This window comes from Parasteatoda tepidariorum, chromosome 10 (genome assembly GCF_982258835.1).
Source record: "Parasteatoda tepidariorum strain Cologne lab strain chromosome 10, Ptep-v5.0, whole genome shotgun sequence".
Classification (NCBI taxonomy): Eukaryota; Metazoa; Arthropoda; class Arachnida; order Araneae; family Theridiidae; genus Parasteatoda; species Parasteatoda tepidariorum.
In genome coordinates, this window is record NC_141764.1 from 65581910 (window position 1) to 65608590 (window position 26681).

Sequence of the window (26681 nt, forward strand, 5' to 3'; positions counted from 1 at the left end):
TGCTTTCGCCATCGCCGACGTTGATTTTGTTAGAATTTTCATCAACGATGAAATCAGTTGCGAAGATAGAATAAAAATCATCAAAATTTAAATCTTGGGGAAAAAAATTTAAAACAATTATTGAAAATGTCCAAAATGGCCAAAAAATAGATTTTTATGATTTTAATTCTTGATAGTCAATGATCATCGAATTTACGTGAATTTATTGAAGTTTTTTTTTTCTCACTTAAATCTTATTTTATGACAGATCATGTGAATATTTTTAATAATTATGTTTAACAAGGAATACGAAACTACCTATTAATAGTGATGATTACTGAAAACACTTTATTTTTACCCAATTAACAATCTTGAATGTAAATTTAAGAAAGCCCGTTTTTTATTTTACGAAAATGATGCAAAGAAAGTTTTCTCAATCGCACAAGAAAAAAGAAAAAATACAACATCTTTTTAGTTGCGACATTAACATTTTTTGATTGACTATTTCTTATAAAAGTTGAAATTGGTTTATTGGAAGTTTATCTTAAAAATCACAATAAGAAAGATAATGAGCTTAAATGTTTGTTAAATATAAAGCAAATCACAATATTTTCAACAAAAAAAGTAAGTTATATTTATTAACTCTGGTTTAAAATTCATTTAACAAAGACTTTTTGTTTTGTGGTAAGTTCTAAACTTTCAGCATTATAAAAAATAATGAAAAATGCATTGAAAGTGCGCTCATTAATCATTTTTTTGTGCATATATACACTGTCAGAATTTTCATTAAAAAATTATGGTGAAATAATCGGCAGCAGTCTGATCACCTGATTAACCGTAAAGTTTACGTTAAAGAACATTTTTTACATATACGGTTTACAAGTAAATCATGAGTAAAAAACTTAACGGTTTTTAACCATTTACAACTAGAATGGTTTTGAAACCGTAAAAAAGAAATTTAACTGAACATAAGAGCTAGGCTTTTCGGTTTGGTAAAATGCACTGGAGAGTGCAGGACACTGTAGGCACTGCAGGACACAACCGCCTTCGTGTGTTGAAGGGAATGGAAATAATATTCTAGTGTCAAAGCTTGGACTAGAACACCCGCCCCTCTCGGCTATAATACGTACCCAGGTGAAAGGAACTAAGTGACTTCATTAGCTGGGCCTATTTAGCTCAGTAAAATTCTGGTTGTTTAACCGTATTAAGTGACAGCAATTAATAAGTGGTTTTCTCACAGTTAATAATTTGATTACCATCTTATTTAAGATTATTGATAAAATAACAATAAAATGAATTGTTATTTAACCACTTTTTCCGAGAAATTTCTAACAGTGTAGAATACATATTATAGGCATGCATATTATTGAAACAATTTATTGTTGTATATATATATATAGTCACACAGATGGAATAACAAAAATAAAACTTACTTTTACTTGACTTTCTGACATTCCTAAACCATAAGCCAGCTTTGCTCTTTCAGGGCCTGCCAGATATTTAGTTTGTTCGAATGTTTTTTCTAGAACGTAGATTTGGTGCCCAGAGAAAGTTGGTCTCGTGTGTTTCTTCTTTCCATCTTTATCTACAGCATTCTGAACTGCTGTGGAACAAAGAACAAAAAATAATTAGGCTTTTGTTTAGAAGTTTTAAATAGGAACAATATTTTAAATAATTTTCTTCTGCGTCACCTATAAATAGAGACGAGATTGGCGACACTTTAGTTTGTTTATAACTCTTAATAATTCAGAAGTTTTTCATATCTGGGCAATTTACCTTAAATCATTTTTGAGGAATATTAAAAGAAATTTAAAAATCAACAAATTAGCACTGTAAAGACATTAAACAAATAAAAGTTCTCATGAAAATTTTTTTACGAATTAAATTCTACTGACCGTAACATACAAATCATTTTGGAATGTTTTGGTTTAAATACGTATACGTATAATAATACAAAATAATTTATCTTACTTTTTGCTGCACTTTTTTATTTTTCTGGCAATTGTAAATAGATATATTAAAGAGTTTATAATGCTTTATGATGAAAGTAAATTTTAATGAAAACAACGTGGAAAATCGCAAATATGTACACAAATGTGTAAAATCATAAATGTTACCACTTATGATTTTAAAAGTTTTTTTTTCTTGATTGGAATTTAATATAGCAAAACGATATTACAAGAGAAAATTTAGAAAAAAAAACATGATTACCGACTGTGAAATTTAGAAATATAAGTGTATAAATTAATATTTGATTATTTTTAATTTATCGATGATGATCAAGTTTTACTGATTCACCCATTTACCAATACGACAATTCATTAATTCATTCATCCAATAACTGATTCAATGATTTACTGAAATTTTGATCCCTAACGAAAATTATTAAATAAAAATATTTTGAGTTAATATTTTCTTTTTTCTGACCAATATATGTTTATAAACCTAGCTTAGCTAAAGCCTCTGTCTTTTTTCAGATTAACAATGGCTTATAAATCTAGAATAATTAAATGAATATATCAGCTTTCCTTCGAAAAATATATGCTTATAAACATCTATATCTAAAGTCCTTTGTTTTTCCTTCAGGCTAACATTGATTTATAAACTTAGAGTAGTTAAAAACTGTATCTTCCTTCTCAAGATAAATATTAGTTTATAAACATAGAATAATTAAAACACATATCCACTTTCCCTAGACAAATATATGTTTATAAACTTAGTATAACTAAAGCCCGTATTATCTTTTGACAGACAAACATTGATTTATTAACCTAGAATATAAAAAAACTACATCCTCCTTCCTAAGATGCCTCCTTCCTAAGAGACATCTAGGCTTATAAATATGTTTATAAGCCTAGAATAGCTATAGTCCATGTGATCTTTTTTTCAGAATAAATTGTTTTTTTAAGCATATGTCAATTGAAACACATATCAAACATACATAAGCACATATCACACATACACATCATGTTAATTAAAGCACATATTCTCTTTTTCCCAGATTAATATATGTTTATAAAATTAGTATATAGCTAAAGTCTATATTTTTTCTTGACAAACTTAGAATAATTAATGCCCATTCCATCTTATCTTATACTAGCATTGATTTAGTAACCTAAAATAACTGAAGCTCATATACTCTTTTTCCAGTCTAACATTGTCATATGAATCTAGAATAACTGAAGTTCATATCATTTTTTCCCAGACTCACATTAAGTTAGAAACTTAGAATAACTAAAGTTTATATCATGTTTTCACTGACTAATAAACGGAAACAAGCAAACGAAAAAAATATATTAAAAAATGAAACTTTATTTTTTCACTTGTTTAATAATGGCTTAAACTAAAGTTTTAATATGAAGTTTTAGTACCGTATAATTATTCTTCAAACACCTCTTATTGTTGGTAGTCATTCTCGTCGTAATGAAGCAGCGTTTTTTTTTCTTCCTTTAAAACAATTTTTCGTTAAATAAAAATTTATTTTATAGTTTTGTTAGTAAAGCAATTTTACCTACGATAATAAAATTTATCTGTCTTTCTTTCAAGAAAAAAAAAAAAACTCTACGACTGAAATAGAAAGCGCAATTTAAAATAAAACTTTAATTTGTTTGTTCAAAACTTTATCTTCCATCTCTTCCATAAGAAATAACGTAACTTAGAACTCTTAATTTTCTTCACACTAAGTATAATTTCATTCCAAAACCGAGCAAAGAAAAACAGAACTCTCAAAAACTTATTATCGCGAAAATGATGCCCAAACTCTGAAATTGACTGCCAGGGTATAGCTTAATTCTGCAATTACCAAATCTTTTAATTTAACAATAAGATCATTTTAACGCCCCGCTACTGCTTTTATGTCCGCTTTTCCTGCTTTAATAAGTTAGGACTGCGCAAAAACTTATCGTTTCTTCCCAACAGATGGCGCTTCTTACTCTCATTATTCCAGAACCTTAGCAGAAAATGAAGAAATCTCGCTATCAAGACTAGAGCCGTAGCTATCAAGAAACATGATTATTAAAGGAAGGAAAGGATATTAGAAAGGCAGGAGGCGGCAAGTTTAGTCGCTCCTTTTATCTAGGAAGACAAATTGCCTTCTGGATTGCGGATAAAATGTGCCACTTCATCTTCCTCCCTCCCCCCTTTTTCCACTAGAACCCTGATATTATTCAAGCTGACTGCTAATTAGGGAGATAAATTTTTCATTGCGCCTTAAACGCACCCGTCACGATATTTAATTCCTATAAAAGGGGTTCCCTAAGAGAAAGAGCTGATTGGCCGATAAAGAACTTACAGAGGGAAAGGAAGAGATTTTTGTCTTCCATTTGGAAAGTGGTGATATAAATGTTTATTTAGTGAGAAGTTTTGTGCTTATTTGATTGCTGAATTTACTCTCAAAAGTTGAGCAATAAAATGAACCTAAAAATCAACTAGTACATTCGTAATTTTTCCCCCTGTCAACAGTTTTAATTTTTGTTTTCAGCGAACATATTTAAATTTTAAAATTCAACCTTGTTCTACTCTGTATTTAGGGTCCTTCAATCACATTAGATATTTTCCATATTACTTTGTGTTATTTTTTACCTATTATCAACTTTTTTTACATATTACTTTATTTTTTACCTATTTATTAACTTATATAGATCTAATATAGATCTATAATATATTTTATAACAGTCACTAAATAGCCGACCGAATTTTTAGTTTACGGTTACCATTGCTTATCTCCATAGCCTTGTAATTTTGAACCCAATCCAGACGACAAGGGAACTCCTGGATCAATTATTGGGAGAAATTTGCCTTCATGGAGAACTTTTTGATAGAACTAACCCGCATTTGAGTTATATGGAAAGGAAAACCACGAAAATCTGCCATAGTTAGCCTGACTGCAAGGGGAATCCAACCCATGATCCGTCTACCACTGAGAAAATTTAACGTCAGCACTGTGGCCGTGGCGAAATTCGAATCAACCAGCCATCGCCGGGATTCGAACCCGGTTCACCTCATTGGGAGGTGAGTGCTCTATTCCCTGAGCCACCACTGCTCGATCTCTAATATAGACACCCGGTGGCTGATTGGTAGCGCTTCGCGTTCTCGCTCCACAGGTCATGAGTTCGATCCTCGGACCTGGGTTCAATCCTTTGTTTTACATAATATGTAAAGTATAAAATTAGGAAGTAAAAAAATTTTGAAGAACTACATTTTCTATATTAACTATTAGTAGCAATAAAATATTTTGCTTGCAATTAGATTTTTCACTTCCTTTTATAGTTTGACGAAAGTGTTATACTTAGCGCCTAAAATAATTAACTCATCAAACACAAATATTGGTCCTTATTAATTGTAATATTAAGATAATATTAAATATTATTTGTTTATAAGTACTTAGTACATTGCAAGTTTGGTTACAATACAAGGTAATGCTTATAAATGATCGACACATAAAAGTTTATTTACAAAGACACAATAGGAACCAAGAGACTTGAATAAAAAGAATATATTTTCCTTCATCTGATATAATATTATTAAAATAGGTTGTTCATAGACTTTTGAAAGTGGCAAAAAACTGTACAATAACAGTAGCAGTTTAACAGTAGCAAGTTCTTCTGAAGCTTTATTAAAGATATTACCATTATAATTTTGCAATAATTTTTTTCCTTATTTTCTTATTTGAAATTAACTGTCATGTATGCGTACAAAAAATTATAAAAATCTCTGTATTCAATTAAACTTAGCATCAAACTAGTGAGATGATTTGATCTCCTTTTATTCAACGTAGAAAAATACGGAAAAAAATAAATAAATGTATTTCACAATCACGTTCAATTTTTGTACATTTTTTTTCCTCCACATTTTCTGGTTTCAAATACTGCAGACAATTACTATCATGGATTTATTTTAAAACAACGGGTAACTTAGATTGAAATGATGTAAATACGATGTAAAATATTTCGGATCAAATTACGGCAAAAATTACCAGCATTTAGAGTGCCAGTACTTTTTACCGTGAAATCCATTTTTACTGGAGCATGTTACGAAAAAAACTCTGATGTACAATAGTTTTTTCAATAATAATTACCGTAAAATCACTGAACCATTCGAATTAAATAAATATTACTGCAAAAACTACGGTATCATATTTTACTGTAAAAGTGGATTATACGTTAAAATGGATTTTACGGGTGATTCAACTAAAGAGCTGGTACTTACCATTATTTGATCCGCATTTCTTAAAAGTGTATACGGCATATAATTTAATACTGAATTTATTGGAAATAAACTATACGTTAAATAAGCTATTCATTAAATTCTCTTTCCCTTAAAATGAATATTTGCTTCTTCAGCCAGAGTAAAATAAAAACAAAATTTCTTATAGTATTTTTTGCCGAAAAGTATGTACAATATGAAAGTATAAATTTAATCATGATTAGCTACTGACACTTCCGGTGAATTTCTTTTTAAATAGAAACACGTATTAGAGTTAGTTATTGCAGAGACAAAAATTCATAGATTTAAACATATTTAAACTCATAGATTATTTTTACGGCAACTTTTGATTTTTTAAGGTCTTGCTTGTAAATCATTTTTAACTTACTGACATAATTTGTTTTGCACTCGGATTCTTTTTAATTGCAACTCTTAATAATTAAGTATTATTAATAATTTATTATGTTATGACGTGTTATAAATGCTTGCTGCACAGAGAAAAAAAAATTCTGGTCAAATTATCGTACTGTATACGAATGACATTTCTGGTTTTAAAAACATAATAAGAAAGAACTTAAAGGTAAATTTAACCAAATAAATGGTGCTTCTGTCATGCTCTAAGATTTCATTATTAAATTACAGCCACATTTACTAAATTTCATCACATGCTCTAACACTATATTTTATTGCTAATTTAACCGAAACCGTGACCAAAGCTCTTCGGTAAAAATTATCGAGCTTTTTGGTGTTCCCACATTGCCAGAAATACCTTAAATATTACCATAGTTTTTACCATATTTTTTCCCCAGTGCATAAAGTGTTTCAAATGCTATAAATGTTGTAATATTTCTGTTCTAAGATATATATAGACATTATTTAATTATCATGAATCAAGACCATAGTAGATTAAGACCTTGAAGTTTTATAACATTTTTAAATTTTATAAACATTAATTGCTCAAACATAAAAATAGCCTGTTTTTGTCTGATAAATAAACGTCGTTATGCGAAAAATCACTGAAAAATGCCTATTTATGTAAATGTTTAGATAAAATAAACAATCCACGCACCTATTTCATCTAAATATACATATTTAGTGACTATGATAACGGCGGCAATTGTGAAAATATATCATCGCTTTCCGCAATCTCAGGTGACAGTTTTGCCAAAGTGAAATATTGCCAGATATAGCCTTCAAATAAGATATTCAGCATCAAATACATTACATAATGCGCAAAAGCCCTTTCTGAGTTTATGAGAACAAATAGTGTGAATGATTGATACGGAAGTTAGGTAAAACAAATCGGGGTTTAGGGTTCTGGCAACGTTAGGTAAAGCGCATCCATCAATCAGTGTTAAGCCTTATCCTGCTCTTATTTTCTTCTGACAGGAGGCAGCTAAATGAAAGAAAGTGGTTGGATTTCTAGCGAAGAAAGGGTATTATTCAGTGTTGCCTTCTTTGGAAAAGCTGTTTATTTCTAAGAAAAATTGTTTGGTGCTCGAATGTGGAAAATCTTTCAAGCTTATTGTTGGTTTCTTTCACGCTATTTTGAGAGATGGTTTTAAGTATTATTTTTGGAGTTTTAATTTTAAAGTTATTCCAAATTATTTGAAAATCATAAATTATTTTGGATAGTTTTTATTTTTTAATGTGAAATGAAATATTTTTATAAGTGTTTGCATTAATTACACTAAGGAACAAATTTTTTGTTGCATTTATACATATACTTGATCTTGCCTAATTTGGATGTGAAGATTTCAAATCTGAAATTAGTTTTTGCTCCTAAACCTACAGTTTTTTTAGAAACGACATCTTTAGTTTATTTTTTTGCCAAAATGTACAAGTTTTGAAGTATTTTTTATAAATGTTGTTGAACAGAATTCCTTGGAATTCTATTGTTTTTTGGAACATCTATTTAAATACCACTTATAATGAATTGAATAGAATTAAAAGAATATGTAGTAAGATTTATTTATCCAAAACACAATTTACGACTACTAATGATCAACTCCGTAACCTTGTAATTTTAAACCTAATCCAGAAGACAATAAGGGAATTCCTGGAGTTTCAAGTTTTGGAAGAAATTTGCCTTTATAGAGGTCTTTTTGATGAAACTAACCCGCATTAGCGTTACAGCCACGAAAACCTACCTCGGTTAACCTGACAGCAAGGGGACTCTAACTCATGAACCGTCAACCACTGAGGATATTTTATGTCAGCACTGTGGTCGGTGCAAGCCAGATGCGGAATTCGTTTCGACAAACCATCCCTGGGATTCGGAACCAGTTCCCCACATTAGAAGGCGAATGCTCTATCCCCTGAGCCACCACGACTCAAAAGCGTTCTCATAAGTATTGAGACAATCTTCGAAGGGAATTTCCCTTATTTCGATCTTTTTAGAACCACGCGAGGAAACAGTTCATAATAGGCACTCAACACAAGTGGCGTTTGATGGCATTCCTGGGAGCTGGTTCCTATGCAGTTTAAATCCTGATGATGTGCTCTAACTCCCCCAGAAGTTTGTAGCAACATTTATGCGGCCCACCTGTTATATATTGCCTTTTTAAACTTGAACATTTCGGAAAAAAAAAAAAAAAAACAGACTAAAAATGTTCCTTTGAAAAGAACTGTAGCTTGGAAAAAGAAATGTGATGTGAAATCAGTGGCGTGAAAATATTCAATGTCCACTAAAAAATTTCATGCAACTGAAAACAAATAAAAATTTGTATAAAAGTCAGTCTGCTTTTATACGAATTTCAAAACAATTTTTATTCAGAATAATTTTAATTAATATCAGTCATACAAAAAAAAAAAAAAAAAAACATGCAGCAGAGACAAATAAAACACGCAACAGAAAACAAATAAAGCATGCAGCAGAGACAAAAAAACATGCAACAGAGACAAATAAAACATGCAACAGGAAACAAACAAAAATTAGTTCTTCAGTGATTAATTTGAAATAAATTTAACTAATTGCCATTTTTTTAATAAGCTAATAAATAACTAATTTGTAACAGATTAAAAAATAAAAATTCGAGACAAATTCAACACCTTTAATCGAATAACTAGTAAGAATTTTATGCGTTAACAGAAGGGCCATTTTAAATTTCAACAATCAAGAATCCAAGTATTATCAATGAAAATTAGGTAAACTGTTACACTTGACTTTTCAATAAAAGCAGCTAAAATTAATTCATTCGGGGAAAAAATTTAAAAAGGAATGAAAATTTTGTTTTTTTATATACAAATTTCAAAATCTTAATAAAAAACTTATATAATCCAGTTTTAATATAATCCTATACTTAATCATATAAATTTATACTTTTATTATTGACTTTTATCTTACGAATAAGAAGACTGTGCTAAGTATTCCAAGTCTAGAAATAAGAACAGAACTAACAAGACAGATATTGTTCTGTTTAACAAATAAAGAGGAAATCTTCAAATAAAAATATCAAATGAGAACAAATAAACATGGAGAAACAGTAGCCTGTATATTATTATTTTTTTTTACCACCCTTCCTATAAGAAGTTCATTCTCTACCAACCCGCATGATATACTGCCCGGGTATGTGACTATCCCCCGCAATCCATGAACTTTTACCCCAAAGAGTTTCCTGACTCTATTTACTAGGGTGGACAGAAAATGCACGTGTGCCCTGTTTGTTCAGGTGTTATGATCCCCTCTCTTTAAGGGGTCAGTTTATTGCTCTTACACAAATCTCAAGAATAGGATTTTTATAATGCTTTCCCATTCATGCTATAAACTTCGTGTAATTTTTTTTTTTTTTTAATGTGCTGGTATTTAATCGAAATTTTGGAGAGAGAAAAATATCAGATAAAAAGAGAGCGGAATGAATAATGTTTTTAATTTAAAATCTGTAATATATATATATATAAACAGTCCGACTACTATTTAATGAACTTCCATTTTGCGAATTCGTCTATTTTTCGATTTTTTTTCTTCAAGGAACCAAGAACATTTTGGTCATTCCTTCGTAAAATAACTTCTAAATAGCGAAGTAAATTTTCTATTTAATGAACTTTTCTTTGATGAGATCCACTTTACCTATTTCCCGAAATATTTCGGAACATTTCAGACTTGTTGACGCATTTTATGGGAGAAATGGCCTTGAGTTGACATTCGAAGCCATTTAACTATTAGAGAAAGCTGAAAAATCATTTTCCCTTTTTGTTTGCATTTCAAACGAAAAACTCAGACAAAATTATCGGATTTTATCAGAAACAATTGAACTTAAGAACGCATTTGTTATATAGTTTAAAATTACTTTTATAATAAATACAGCCATAATTTTATGCATAAATTTAACTTTTTTTTAAAGTTAAAAACGTATGTAGTATGATAGTGTAACACTGGATAATGTTTTACTGTATTCTTGCTTTCCATGCAGATTTCTTTTACGATTAAGATTTATAAAATAAATAGTGGATACTAGTTTACAAGATAAACATGTATCAATTGCTTTTTCAATTGTGTCTAGTGTTTATGAATTTAAAACGTGTTTTGTGTCGTTTAAGTATTTCAAAAGGTGATTTTCTACTTAACGAATTTTCCATACAACGAATTTATTTTCGGGATTCAGCGACTTTGTTAAATAGAGGTTCGACTGTATATATATATATATATATATATATATATATATATATATATATATATATATATATATATATATATATATATATATATATATATATATATATATATATATACTTAAAAAATTAATTGATTGATCTATTGAGATTCAATTTCTTGAATCTCAAATAAAAGAACTGGGGAAAAAACCGAAAAAAGCACTGAAAAATGACGAACCACTTTAGCATTGAAATGAATGCAACTACAAATTGGATTGAATGTAATTATAAATTGCTCGAGTGCAATCAGGCATTTTTTTTAGAAATTAATTATTAAACAAGGTTTTATTTGATGTTTTATGCCTCTTTTAATTGTATATATTCTACGATAATATTACTATCTATATACAATTATGCAAAACTGAATACGATAACAAAAATTATGAAGTGTTCTATTATATAAATTTTTTGAAAAGTAATCACTGGCTGAAAAAATATTATTTGTAAACGATAATTATGCAATTTGTATACGATATGCAATGGAATTAAGACAATTTTAGAGCCTTTTGATAGTTTTAATCAACAGCCCATTAAAATAGAAAGTGTGATTCCGTGAACTACAAATTAATCATTATTTGTTAACCGTTAAAAGTAAAAATCCAACTACACTATTATATATTTAATTATGTTAAATTCGGGTTTGGTGGCCCGAATTATATTGGTCGCTAGATTTATTCAATTTTTAAAGTGGAGTTTTTTTTCATGAATTTTCTTTCGTTCTTTCTTTTTGTGTTCAATATCCAGGCATTTTTAAAGAGCTGTTCTTTCCAGTTTTCCAAAATAACAATGGTACTTAAATATGTCTTGACGCTATGTTATCACATGAACGATTTTATTCAAATTTCAATACTCATTTAGTGTACTTAATTAGCTTCATTTAGCTTTTTTAATATTCTTAATAGCGCACTTAAAAAACATTTATGTGTGTAACACTTTTAGTATGTAAATCGTTAAAAAATTTGATAATACATTACACTGTTAGAAATGTTTCGAAAAAATGGTAAAATAACAATTTATTTAATTGTTATTTTACCATTTTCAAACCAAAACAGTAAACCTTTGAGTAAAAGGTTGTTTTTTTTAACAGAGATTTTATTTTTTTCAAAACATCCTTTTAACTAGCTTGTAACAGAAATTATTAGAGAAACTGCGTAATTGCTTTCAGTTTATCTATTAGTGACATAAATTCAAATTGAAATACGGATAATGATAGCATTAAATTCCACTTCATAATTTTTAACTATACTGAAGGATAACTTTTCGGCTTTTTATTTTTATTCATTTATATATATTTATTTCATTAATCTCGAGGTTTACGGAAGATATGTAAGCATCTTAAATTATCTATAGCTTTAAATTTTTATAGTAATAAGTTTTAGTGGTTTTAGAGTTAAATATATAGAAACAGTTTTAACCTCCCTATGAACAATAATTTCATGTTGCAAAAATAAGAATTAATAGGATTTTTTTAAATTAATATTTATCAATTCGACCTATTTTTTTGGAATTTAATATTTTTTTTTAGTAAAATATTTTAGTACAATATAAACATTTAACAGTCTTAGATTATTAATAAATGAAACATAAAATTCTTAATCCATATGATTAAATTATCCTTTCATTTCAGTAATTTAAAGGGTAACTTTCCTAATATTGTATAGTTATTTGACGGAATAGTAAAGGCACCCAACTCTTTTTCTGAAAAATAAATTTCGGCACTTAAATACAAATATAAACTAATAGGGAGTACTGCGATAAAAAAAAACTAACAACTGGTCTTTTAATCTCACTTTTAATACTAATACTTCTTGGAATAATAATTTTATTCACTCCAACTTTTTTTTTTAAAAAAATTCATATAATATTAAATATTATTGCTGGAATAAAAGAATTATGATTTTTTTTACTCGGTTTATAAAGAAATAGATAGAAAATTCTTTCCAAGAACAAACTGAATGTTATTCCTTTGGCGATATTTATTTACTTTCGAAGAGGGTATAAAATCTGAAATCATTACTCTTTCTCTGTATATGTAGCCTTATTTGTGTAACGATTTGGCTTCATGCCATGGCGTCAATAAAGATAACTCACTTACAAAACTCAATATTTTTGATGACATTACGTTTTGAAAAAGTGCCGCAAGAAGCTCATCATGAGCATTCTACTTCGAAAATTAATAAAATGATAAAAAGTCATACAACAATTACCTGGAACTTAACAAGATTAGTTAACAACCATTCGGTTCGTGACGCAATTCTTTATACGCACTGCGAAATAAAGTGAGGTCAAAATCACCAGAATATGGTGAAATTTACCTTATGGTTATGGCGCTTTAATGGAACACCGAAAAGCTTGGTAATTTTTACTGAAGCGCTTTGGTAATAACATTTTTTTTTTAAATTAACAAAATATGGTTTCATAATATGTGATAAATTTTGGTAAGTTTATCATGATACCTTAGAGCTAAATCGGTTAAATTCACTTTTGAGTTTTTTATTTTTTACTAAATGTATATGGTAATAAGAACTATAATTTTGAAAATCAGAATTTACGGTAAACCGTTACCATCTGAACAGAAAAGTTATTAAATGAATGGCTTGAATACCGTATATTTTGATTTTATTATTCAAAATTATGTTTGTAATCAGAAGTGTTTGTAATCAAAATTATGTTTTTAATCAGAAGTGTTATTAGTAAGCAATACCGTTATTTTACCAAAATTTCTTTCTCCTAATATCGATTGTGATAAGCACAAAATTATTTTACAATGTAATATGGAAGTTTTAGCTAATGTACTTCAAATATATATTCTCAAGATATATGAATTCAAAATCGAAATATCGTTATCATAATTACGGTGCAAATTACTGCAATTTCAATGTGTAAAATTGAACCATACTTTCGTTCACGATAATCAGGTACAACTAAGCAAACATATTAAGATTGCAGAAAATGTGAACAGGTAAAAAATTGTGAATTATGCTTGCAGAGATCAATATCATGGTCTAACAAAATCTAAAACTTCTAGGGATGTAGACATGCTTTTAAACTGTTTTGATATTATCTTTTCAACTATTTAACATTAAAATTTTTAAATAATGTGCTTCTTAATTCTTTTACATGTTGTGCCATATTTTCAAGTATATTTTTGATACTGCTTCATACTTTTAGTCATTTATTTATTTTGTGTTAAACTATGCAACATTAACTCTAAACCTTAAAAAAATTGTCAATTTTTTTTTTCTTTCTGAATCTTGATTCTGAATAGTTCATTTTTATATGTTTTTTTTGTGTGCTTATACAAATATTTCATAGATACCGACGTAATCTTTGCTGTTTTTCATTAGATAAAGTATTCTTTTGCCATTTTGCAGCAAAATTTACAGCAAAAGGGATTCTAAAAAAGTGGTTTTTAAAAAGTGACAGCATTTTACAGCAAAAGTGATTTTAGAAAAAAAGGAGTCTTCTAGAACTTTTATCAGATAGAACGGTTTCGGTTTAAGTGAGATGAGTTTAAAATTTAAACTACGATTAACGTTTATCAACTCGAAGTTCTACAGCTTTTTTTGAATATGAACTTTTTTCAGGTATTAAACTATAGTAAGCCATTGAAACTTTGCATTTTTAATAGCTTTATACGGTAAGCTACATAAAGCTATTAATGCCTACAATTATGACAAAATAGTATTAACAAAATAACATAGCAATAATTTAGCATAAATCAAACCTTAATTCCGTTATTTCGGTTTTGCTTTTTTTCTTAATTCTTATACGTTTAAAGCTTTTTCGAATTCATATTTTCAATTTGCTCCATTTCTATATTCGATTCAAAATATTTATTGTTTTAATCTTTTTTTGATTATTGTTTCTAAGCTTTCTATAAGTAAATGGCCACAAAACTAAGGCTCCACTTTTACATTTGAGGAATTTTAGAAAAATTAATACAAACTTGTTTTTAATTCGGCAAAAAAAAAAAAAATTCTTTTTTTGAACATGCTAAAAAAATGAAAATAAGTAAATTAAATAGGGAAAAAATTGATCTTCGCTGTTTTCTTTTAAAAAAGCAAACAAACTGCTTCATATATTAAATATTTAATTATAAACATTTAAATATTTTTATTTAATTAACTATTCTTAATTTAGTTAATTACAGCTCAAAATAAAAAAATAAAGATAAACTTTTTAAAATGACATTCAAAAATTTTTACATACTTTAAACTTTAAAACTTTTACATAGTTTTTAAAATTACATGTTTTTGAAACTGCACCGCTTTAAATTTGATTGTACTAAGATAAAAATTGCCTTTAATTTATTGCTCATAAGAGTTAGCTCCCTCAAATGGATGTTTAAGAACTACTCAGGACCTGAGAGAGTGTAAAGCAATATAGGGATGGTCCCCATTTCTAGTGCAGCTGTTGCCTTTAGAAAAGGATTACCACTCGGTGACCAGGACTAAAGAGCAGCGTTGCGCTCACTGTTTTACAAGCATCCATCTTTAACTCGGATGTAGCTTTCCTTTCAATGCAGGAAAACTTTTAAGCGTTACGTTTAATGTCCGACGGTATTTTTTCTAAATTTAAAGTTTACTTTCAAGATCAGTATTTTAATGCCGCGTAAATGAATCTTCCGATAAAAGAATTTGATTAACGATATGCAAAATGGGAAGATTTCATTTGAATAAGTTTTCAATTATTTGTTTGAATGAAATTGATGGAGAGAGGAAAAATTAGGCAGGTTGAGTTTTCATTGTTTATATGAATAAGGATGATGTAAGCTAAAATTAGTCAAAATAAGTTTTCGATCATTTGTATGAATGATTTGAGCAAAAGTTTGGTGATTAAGTTATTTGTATGAAATTTATAGATGCAAAGTGGAACAATTAGTCTGGGTAAAATTTTATTATTTATAAGAACGGCATGAATAATGTATTCAAAATTAGTCAAAACAAGTTTTCTATTGCTTGCCTGAATGAGAAAGTGTATGAACGTGTTTTTTAAAGGTAGTATGAACGATAAGAATATAAATTACTGAAAATTACTTTTTATTATTTATATAAAATGGATTATGGAGTCTGAAATTAATCAAGAAAAATTTTCAATTATTTAAATGAACAGTATGGGGGAAAATTAGTCATGATAAGTTATGTTATTTGAAGGAACGGTACGGATGATGAGAAAAAAAAAAACTAGGTGAGGTAAGTTTATTATTTTTATCAAGGATATGTAAAACGGACTGTTCCAATAATATTACGTAACAAAACAAACAACTATGCCTAAAAAACAACTAAAAATTCTAATATATTGTGTCTGTTATTATATATATATATATATATATATATATATATATATATATATATATATATATATATATATATATATATATATATATATATATATATATATATATATATATATATATATATATATATATATATATATATATATATATATATATATATATATATTCAAAATGAAGAAAAAACAAAGGAAAATTATAGACATATGAAAAAGTGGGGGAAATAATAATTAAAAAAATAACAAACAACTGAATTTAAGGGGAAAAAAAAAAGGAAGAAATTTTTTTTTTAACCGGAAGAAAAAAAAAGATAGAATCTTTTCATCAGCCCACACGATTATATCTGCAAAAAAGAGTGCTTTCTGATATTGTATCAATATATATATATATATATATATATATGATGAAAAAATAAAGAAAAGATATAATCTCATCAACAGTTCACACAAATATATCTGCAAAAAAGAATTCTTTCTTATATTATATTAATATATCCAAAGCAAAATATATCAATGCTATAGTGTGAAGAGCCAAAAAATGTTATGGTAATGACATTTATTGTAAAAAACACACACACAATTCTGTTTAATAACAGTATTTAAACCATTAATTTGGAAATTTTTTAGTAACGGTTTACCTGATAATTCTGTTTTTAGAATTATAGTTCTTATTACAATATTTCATATTAAAAAACAAAACTGAAAAGTAAATTTAACCGAATAGATGATTTTTATGCCAAGCTCTAAGGTATTAGATGAAATTACCAAATTTTACCACATTACCAAATTTTATCACATATTATTGAAATCTTTTTTATGGTTAATTTTACCAAACTTATCATCAAAGCACTTGGGGTCTCAGTACACCTTTATAATCTAAATTTATTTAGAACCAAGCAAAATATTTCATATAATTTTTTTTACTTCAAAAACCAAATTGTGAAACATCTGTTTTTTAAACTTGATTAAAATTACTTGAAAAATATTTAAAGTTACGCTGATATTAATTTATATATAAAAATATTAGAAGTGTAAATTTTGTTAAATAGAAAAAGGGGGTTGTAATTATACAATAATTTTTATTATTTTATCATCCAGTTTGAAAACTTTTAAAACACATAGAAAACAAAGATATATCTTGGTGTATAATAAGTTAAACATATCTTATCAATTATAAATTTTATCATAAAATGTTAATATTTTTAAGTTGATAATTTTGTTAATATTTCTGCTTTTAAATGTTCATGTTTCAATGGGCAAATGTTTATCTTCAAATGCTTAAAAAATGCATCATAATTTTTTTTGAAATTCAAAACTTATTAAAATTCACAGGAGACTGTATACAGATGAAATTATTTCATTCAAAAAATCTTGAACATGAAAATTTAAAAAAAAAATAGATATCATATGGCAGACAAAAACAATGTTTAAAAGTATAAAAGTCAAAAAATTAACTTCATCAACTTGTAGAAGTTGAAATTCTCAAAAATGTAAGGTTCATGTAATTTTAATTGTTTAATGATTTTGAAATAATGATATAAAAAGGATAAACTATTATTAGAAAAATATTAATTGGAAGGTAGTAATTTTTTAAATCTACTGAAACCCAAAGATAATTTTTTTTTAATCCAAACTAACACTGACTGAAATTTGATTTGAAATTTAGACAGTTTTGAAATGTGCTTTCAAAATGCTATTAAAATGAAATTAATTAATATAAAAAAGAAACATATTTAAAACTCGATTTCTCAGGAACTATTCAATCGATTTCGCTCAAATTTTGTATTTTGCAAAGTAAAATTAAATACTTTAGAATAAGGTAAATATTTCATACCTAACTATTCAAAATGTTTTCGACTATCATTCTAAATAAACTCGACTATTATACTAAATAAATATTAAAAAATAATAAATATTTATTAAATATACTTTTTGCGTGGAATTATCGTTGTATAAATAAATTTTAAAATTGTGTGCTGAAGATTTCTGCATTTGTTCAAGGCTTTCTTGAGATGTGGCGAAATACGCAAAAAATAAAATTAACATTTGGGGTTTTAAACTTTGAATCGCTCTCCTGGCCAAACTATTAAGACCATATTTCTCAATTTGCGGCTACCCCCTAAATTTTTTTTGGAGGGGGGGGGGCAGAAATCTGAATCTGTTGAAAAAAAAGAGTATGTTTATTCAGAGAAAGTAAGTTTTTGAGTCTGGTTTCGCAAATTAAAATATCGCGTGCACTAATTAATTAACATATTTAAGGTCACCCCCTCGAAGGCTTAAGTTAGAATCATAGAACGTGAAGATCCGATCATTAGATTAATAGTTACTCAAAATAGTCAGTTTTTTGCCACATTGTAATCGTTTAATTTCTATTAATGTTTTTTCAATCAGTCTCTTCAGTTAAGAAATAGATTCTTTAAGTAGAAACTGAATAAAAAGTCTAAAAAATATGTTATCATATATGTTTTCATAATGATAATGAAACAGAATGATATAAAAAGTCCATACATTTCATGTAGTTGAAAAGGTATGATTTGAGAAAGTGATTTCAAAACCATACGAATGTATTTTTATTATAATATAAAAAAGGTAACAAAATTATAAGCAGTATAATAGATGTAGTTGTTTAATATATTCCTAAGTCAAGTAGTAAGATCATACATTGGACTCATTAAAACAGTATATTTTTTTTTTAATTTAGGCATGTAAAAAAATTTGAAAAAACTTTGTTTACTTTTTAATTATCTTTGATAAAGAGTAATGTAGGAAAATGGGGGAAACATCTTACTTCTCAGTTAATTTGTTTTTCATTGTGTATTTATAACTTCTTACCGTAATTCATTTTGAAAAACGTCAGATTTTACATTAAGCAACGTGATTGCTGATCTATGTTCGAGCAAAAAATTTACAGAATATCACTTTATTATTGCCGAAAATATTTTCTTAAAAATTAAAATTTAGCACGTTTCCAGACATTTTTTTAATTGTCTAAAACTAATTTTTCCCATTATTTTAATTAATTGTATATCAGAATAATTTTTAAGACACCCAAAATATCTGAAAATCGTGAAATTTTATTAGATCAATATAATAAGTGGGGATTCAAAGTACATAAGCTAATTGTCACACTAAATAAGAAAACTTAATATTTATAAAATAAAATGGCTGGTACAGAGTATAAAAATTCTATTGAATGTTTAATATATCATGTCTTAATATGTTTTAAGCAAAAACTCGGTGCAAAAATCTTTTATTTATGTACACAACTTTTATTTCTGTTACGTACATACAAAAAAATATGAAGCTAAATTTTAATGCGCAGCAAGCTTCGGATAAATGATAAATAACCGAGTTAAAGTCTTTTCTAATTTTAAGAATCAGAAATTAATATCTCGGTAACCATCATTATGCTAATTCTTTTGATTAACTGAGCGTACAAGACCGCAATTTTGAGTAAAGCCTGTATAGAAATCTTCACACACATATTGATCTATTTAAAACTACTACAGTGTCTCACAACTTTAGATAAAAACAACGATTTGATTGTAGATATAATAGATAAATACAATTGTAGATATAAGAGATCAATACAATTGTAGACAGGTAAAATTGTAGATGCAATAGATTAATACAATTGTAGATAGAATAGATCAATACAATTGTAGACAGATACAATTGTAGATACAATAGATTAATGCAATAGATCAATACCATTGTAGATACGATAGATTCATGCAATTGTCGGCAGATACAATTGTAGATTATCGATATAATGCATCAAACGATTGAGAAGATTGTAGATAGGATTATAGAACTTTTCAAAATTCACATTTGTAGATAGCAACAATTATGGATGATAATTATTTTCTTATAGTAAAATACCAATTTCAAACAAGCCTCAACTAATAATACATTAAAACCAAGAACATATAGTTTGATAAAGTAGTAATAATGATTCTACATAAAAGTAGATACAATTGTATATTTCTACAAGATCTATAATGTGCAGATTAAAAATTGTTGAAAATTGTTTTTTTAAATTAAGACTCCTATTTTAATTAATCAACAAAAAAGACATTAAGAGTGGAGTACAGATTTAAATTTCTCACTCGTTAATAAATTTAAATTAAATGTACTACCAAGTATGGATGACAATAATTGTAGATGATTATAGATAAATTCTATTAAATGTACAATTGTAAGGGATAATTGTTTGCCTATTCTAAAAATTACAATAACAAAGTAATTATTCATAATTAGTTTATTGTAATTTTTAGAATAGGCAAACAATTATCCCTTATTAGGCTCAAGCTCTCTCACATATATGGACTGATAGATGATAACAATAATTGCAGATGCAACTGTAAAATTATCTGAAATCTACAATTGAAAATGAAAAAGGTTGAAGGTGATAATAATTTTCTGATTGTAAAATAACTATTTTTTTTAATCAACAACAAAGCACTGAATTGAACCTGTATTGAAATCCCATTATTATTAGATTATTTACATTTAATGACTGCAATTACAATTCTATAAAATCTGCAATTGTAAATAACAACGATTGTGGATAATAATTATTTTCTTATCTTAAGAATTAATTTTAATTAGTCAAAAACAAAGTATTTATTAAATAATCACATATTGAAATCCCTCACCTATGAATTGATTAAAAGTTAAGTAATTTATGATTGTAGATGATAACAATGGCTTAAGATAGAATTGCACAATTCTAGAATATCTACAATTGCAAACAACATTATTAAATTAAAACTAAATTTACTAAAAATTATGACAAAAGTAGTAAATGATTGTAAAGATAATTCTATAAAACTTAGTTGTGGATTACAATTGTAGAAGATAATTTTTTTAATCTTATTCTAAATACCAATTTTAATTAATAAACAACAAATTAATTATGAATTAAGTACAAATGTTATTCATGAATTGATAAGGCTTTAAGTTTCTAGCGAATAGTAGATATTAACAATAGTTTAAGATACAATTTTATGATTCTACGAAATCAACAAATGTATATAAAATCAATTGTAGATGATAAATTTCTTACACTAAATATTTATTGCAGCAACTAAGTGATTATAAGTGGTAGTCCTAAATCCATAACAAAGTAATTATGAATTAAACACATATTGATTTGCTGAAAACTAAATTTACTTCCACAGCTACAGCAACTCAACTCAAAAACTTTCACTTTTCACTTGACACCCTCCCCTCAATTTAGAATTCATAGGTTTTCGGCTTCGATGGCAGAAAACACCAGCAATTGTTTTCTTTCCCTATAAGTTGTTTCCCCGGCAATGCAAAAACTTCCTTCCCATTCTTAGTTGCCCCCTTTTTTTCCACACCCCACCAACAAGGAAAAAAGTATGCGGCCGGACTCTTAAATACCAGGGCCGGATGACGGAGTGATCCCTTCGGGAGAAGGCCGGATAGTCCGGGATTCGATGCACGTAGTCGCGTCTTCTCCGCACGGCCTAGCTAGTTTCGATAAAAACTGTGTTTGACGGCATTTAAAGTGGTATAGAACAAGAATTTTTGGATAGAAATTGGAGGGAGGGTTAGAATAGGAACTTTTTTTTCATTTGTTTATTTTCTTTTCTTCTTGTGTTCCCGTCAATTGCTTTGTGTGTTTTAGTTTTTATCTCTATGCTTCAATAGCGACTAAAAATATTAAAGTTTTACTCGACTGAAAAATATTTTTTTTTCCTTCTTTGATCTGAAAAGAAATATATTGTTTAGTGCCCAATTCTTAAATAATAATAAAAAATTATTTTGAGAAGATTTCAATTTTTGCTTATTTATTTATTTTTGTTTTAGTTAGTTGAAAATAATAAAATAATTCACAAAAGCGTTTATTGATAGAGAAATTTCATTTCTGGAAAATAAGTGCTTTAAATAAATTAAAAAGTACAATGAGAAAAACTTTTGGTAAATTGACCTAGCTGTATGGTAATGACATTTGGGGTAAAAAAGTAGCTACATAACGATTTACCATAATTCTGGTTAAGAAAATAATCGGCGGTATTTAAACCATTCATTTGGTAATGTTTCCCTTCACATGATAATGGTTTACCAAAAGTTCTGGTTTCAAAATTATAATTCTTATTACCACACATTTAGTAAAAAGTACAAAAACGTAAAGTAAATTAAACCGAATAAATGGTTTTAATATCAGGTTGAGGTATCATGATAAAATTACCGAATTTTACTACATTTACCAAATTTTATCACATATTATAGTTAATTTTATCAAAATCATTAAAGTGCTTAGGTAAAAATTACTTAGCTTTTAGGTGTTTCCATAGAGTCAGAAACAAGGAAAATTTTACCACATTCTAATAGTTTTGACCATAATTTTTCTCAGAGTAGTTAAATAAATAATGTGTGTAAAACACAGAGTGTCCCATTTTCTTTGCGCTTAAAAAAATTCAAGCGACGAAGAAAGAGGACTCGTGGATAGTAGAATGAAAAATATCAAAACCCTTTTAATTGCCAGGCGAGACTTCGACCAGCTTTTCAACTCCTTTCTGCCTCATTTAACAGTTAAACCTTTTTTTTTTTTAAGAAATCTTTTCAGTCCCGCCTTCTCTTCTACTGATATCGATAACATATTTTTCCTCCGTAAAATATTAATTTGAGACACTGTGAATACTTTTTTTTCACTTCCATTTTGACAAGGATTCTAAAAATTTAACAGTAAGGGTGGTTAGAACTGAATACACTGTGTTTGCGACCGAAGTTAAACTACGGAAAAGTTCTAATGAGGAAGAAAGACGAAAATTTAGGGCACTTATGAGCAAGTTTAATTAAATGGAGATAATTTCCTCACGCACGGAACAATAATTGACGCATTTTGCTACTGTCAACTTATCAATCAATACTTTAATATCTTATCAAATATTTCAGTTATTGATAATTAATTATTGCATTTTGAATGAACAAGTACAACAATTAATTGAATCATCCTATATTGCGAAGCTTAAATAATTTCCTGTAAAATATTTTCTTAATGAAAACTACACTTTTGCATCCTTTTTATACTTTAAAGGGCTTTAAGAATCTTTTTTTTTTAAAGGAATACAGTTATTTTAATTAAATATTTCTTTTCAATTAGCTAGATAATTAGCATCTCTGCATCCTTTTTATACTTTAAAGGGTTTTAATATTTTTTTCCAAAGGAAAACAGTTATTTTAATTAAATATTCATTTTTGATTAGCTAGTTAATTAGCATCTTTGCATCCTTTTTATACTTTAAAGGGCTCTAAAAATCTTTTTTAAAGGAATACAGTTATTTACATTAACTAATCATTTTTAATTAGATAGTTATAGTTATTATTATTAGCTAAACAAAATTTAAATAATTTATAGTATAAAAGAGCTTCGTAAAGAAAACTACACCTATGCATCCTGCAATTTAACATGTTTTTATACAGTAAAAGAAAATGTTAACCCACTGACGGTTCTGCACGCAAAAAATCGTATATTAACCTGCAGTCTTTTCGACATAACAAAACCAGTTTTTCTATGTTATTAAATGAGAAAATAGTATATTGAAGAGAAACATCCTTCCAATTTTGCCCATTAGTTAAACCAGCTTAAGAGTGTTTCAAAAGACCCATCATCAATTTTCAACCAATATTTTAATGACAAAATTTAAATAGTTTACACTAAAATAACTTCTTAAGGAAAACTACTCTTATACATTCTTTTACTTAGTTTCGTTTTATATTTTTAAAGAAAATTTTAAAAGGTCAATCATAAGCTTTCAAAAACATTTTAGTTAAAAAAAATTCACATCATTTACACTAAAATAATTTCTTAAAGGAAACTACACCTATACATCCTGTTTTATAATTTCATTTTACAATTTTAAAGGAAATTTTAAAGTACCAACCATAAACCTTCAACTATCTATTTCTTTTTCAAATATTCACCAAATGTTTCCATTTCCGGAAGTAAGTGTGACTATTACCTCATAACTTAAGACATTACAGAGCTTGTTTTACTATCTTAGGATAATTTTTTTTCATAACTTTTTCTCATTTCAACCAAGAGCATAAATACCGCGAAGATACTAGTTACATACATTAAAGATCTTCCTTTTAAGAAAAATGCTCGAGTTCTAATCACAGCTTATAAGTTATTATTTTTTTGAGACACAATGTATTTCAAAACTCTTAGATTATGATATGAAATGTATTCTTATATTATGTAATAACCCAATTTTGAGTATACGGTCACCATTGTTCCAACTCCGTAGCGTTGTAATTTTGAACCCAAGCCAGAAGACAAGGAAACTCGTGGATCAAGTAATTGGGAGAAATCCACCTTCGTGGAGGACTTTTTGATAGAACAAACCCGTATTTGGGTTACATGGAGAGGAAAACCATGAAAACCTCGTAGGGTTAGCCTGTCAGGGATGGAACTTTAACCTATGATCCGTCTACCACAAAGGATAATTTGCGCCATCACTGTGGTTGGTCCGAGACGGGTGCGAAATTCGAATCGACCATAATTGACCATATTGTAAGATATGTTTAAAGAAAAGAAAAATTCATCAGTTTTTCACGAGAAGTTAAAGAAAATTTTTCTGGCTATATTTTTAACGGCCTCATATTATATAGAACCTTTCCTGAAAATAAAAATAATTTTTATACAAGATTAATTGAATAATTAACTTTTAAAAGTGATTTAGCTTTAAAAGATTTCAAAAAAATTAAACATTTCGTTTAAAAATATTGTTTGTACACGTTCTTCTCAATTATTAAGGGAGAATAAACTATTTTTCGAATAAATTTTTTTATGATGATACGTTTTAATTTGATAATGACTGACTTTTCTGTTGATGGAAACTTATCAAAGTGACATTGTTTTTATTTTTCATTTATATTCAAAGTATGGGTTTAATCTCTCAAAAAACTTTTTCCAGCTTTTACTTTTTTTCCGTTTTTATTCACTTTTTACTTTACTTTATTTGTTTACTTATTTATTTTTTGAAGTGTGCTATGTGTTACTAGTAAGTTGTGTATATGGTGTGTAATAATATTTATTAACAAGTTACCGCAAAATGATACACTAATATGTTCTGTTACTTAAATAAAGGAGTAATTATCTTCTTTTAGTAAAAGAATATAATTATGTATCATTTTAAATTATTTATTAATAAATATGTTTGTAAACAATTAAAAGCGCACATAGTGAGTGAGTGGGAATGCAAAAAAAAAAATCGAATATTAAGTTTTCAATGAAATAAAATAATATATTTTCGATAATTAAGCTGCAAAAGTAGGGGGAGGAATCACCAAACGAGGTACAGTGAATTCGCGATAACTCGAATCTGATAGGACTGACGAAAAACTTCGACATATCGGAAGTTCGACTTACCGTTAGTTTCGGTTTTGGACTTTCAAAATATTGTCGTATTATTTAATTAATGCTTATTAATTACAAATCTTCTAAATGCTTACAATATTTAAGATCATTTTTCTGACAAGCCATTCACGATAAGACTGTTTGAAGCACTTTATGATACCCTGGTCCATCGGCTGCAACTTTGCTGTTGTGTTTGGCGGGAGAAACTGCAAGTTTACTGCTTTCAAATTAGGTAGATCACTATGCGCTGTGCATTTATCCATAAAGAGTATCAGTTTTCTTTTCTAGCGAAGAATTTCCGATCCAATTTTCTTACATAGTTTTCAAATAATACTGATGTCATCCAAAACTTTTTGTTAGACTTGTAATCCAAAGGATACGTTTTTACATTCTTGAAACATCGGGGATTTCGGTATTTTCCGATAGCAAGTAAGGGCAATTTCTCTGTCCCAGACGCATTTCCTCCAACAAGGACAGTCAAACGTTCCTTGCTCATTTTACCCCCTGAGCAGTTTTCATCCTTAAACATCATAGTCTTATTTGGAAGACATTTAAAAAATAAACCCATTTCATCAAGATTGAAAACATCATTTTAACTGTATCCTTGAAATAAATTTGGTAACGTTTCATTTAATCACTGTTCACATACTTCAAGAGGTACAGCTTTAGCTTCTCCATGAAGAGTGCGAAAGACATTGTGTGTGCGTGTTGCAAAGGAAGGGACAAGATATCAGATCCTAGGTTTTTTTCTTGCTTCAAAAGATCAAAAAAAAATCGAGTTAAAGGGAGTAAAATTCGAGTAATCGAGAATAATTAACATGAAATTGAAGAGAAAAGGGTCGGGACCTCATAAAAAAATCGAGTTATAGTAATATTCGAGTTATCGTACTTCGAGTTATAGCGAATTGACTGTATATGGTGAATGTGATTTCCTTTTAAGAGTATTTAATCTTTTTTTTTTCTTCTTTTTTTTTTAAGAAAAGAAACTGAACTATACTTTTTTAATAAATCATTAAGTTCTTGAATTTTTAAGGAAATTGTGCACTACTATTATAGTACAGATTAATGGAATTTTATTAGAAATAAAACAAAAACATATTGATGTCTTTACGAGGAAAACAATTCTTTCAATTATTCTCTATTGAAAGAATAAAAA

At 27.7% G+C, this 26681-nt stretch overlaps 1 protein-coding gene across 1 annotated transcript in view; it reads right to left on the reverse strand.

Annotated features, from left to right (window-relative positions):
• LOC107450777 (homeobox protein Nkx-6.2) overlaps positions 1 to 26681 on the reverse strand; it is a 38050-nt gene that overhangs the window by 6218 nt on the left and 5151 nt on the right. Inside the window, exon 2 of the mRNA XM_016066675.4 lies at positions 1413 to 1582. Coding sequence (XP_015922161.1) covers positions 1413 to 1582 — 170 coding nt within the window. The remainder of the gene's footprint in view (positions 1 to 1412; positions 1583 to 26681) is intronic.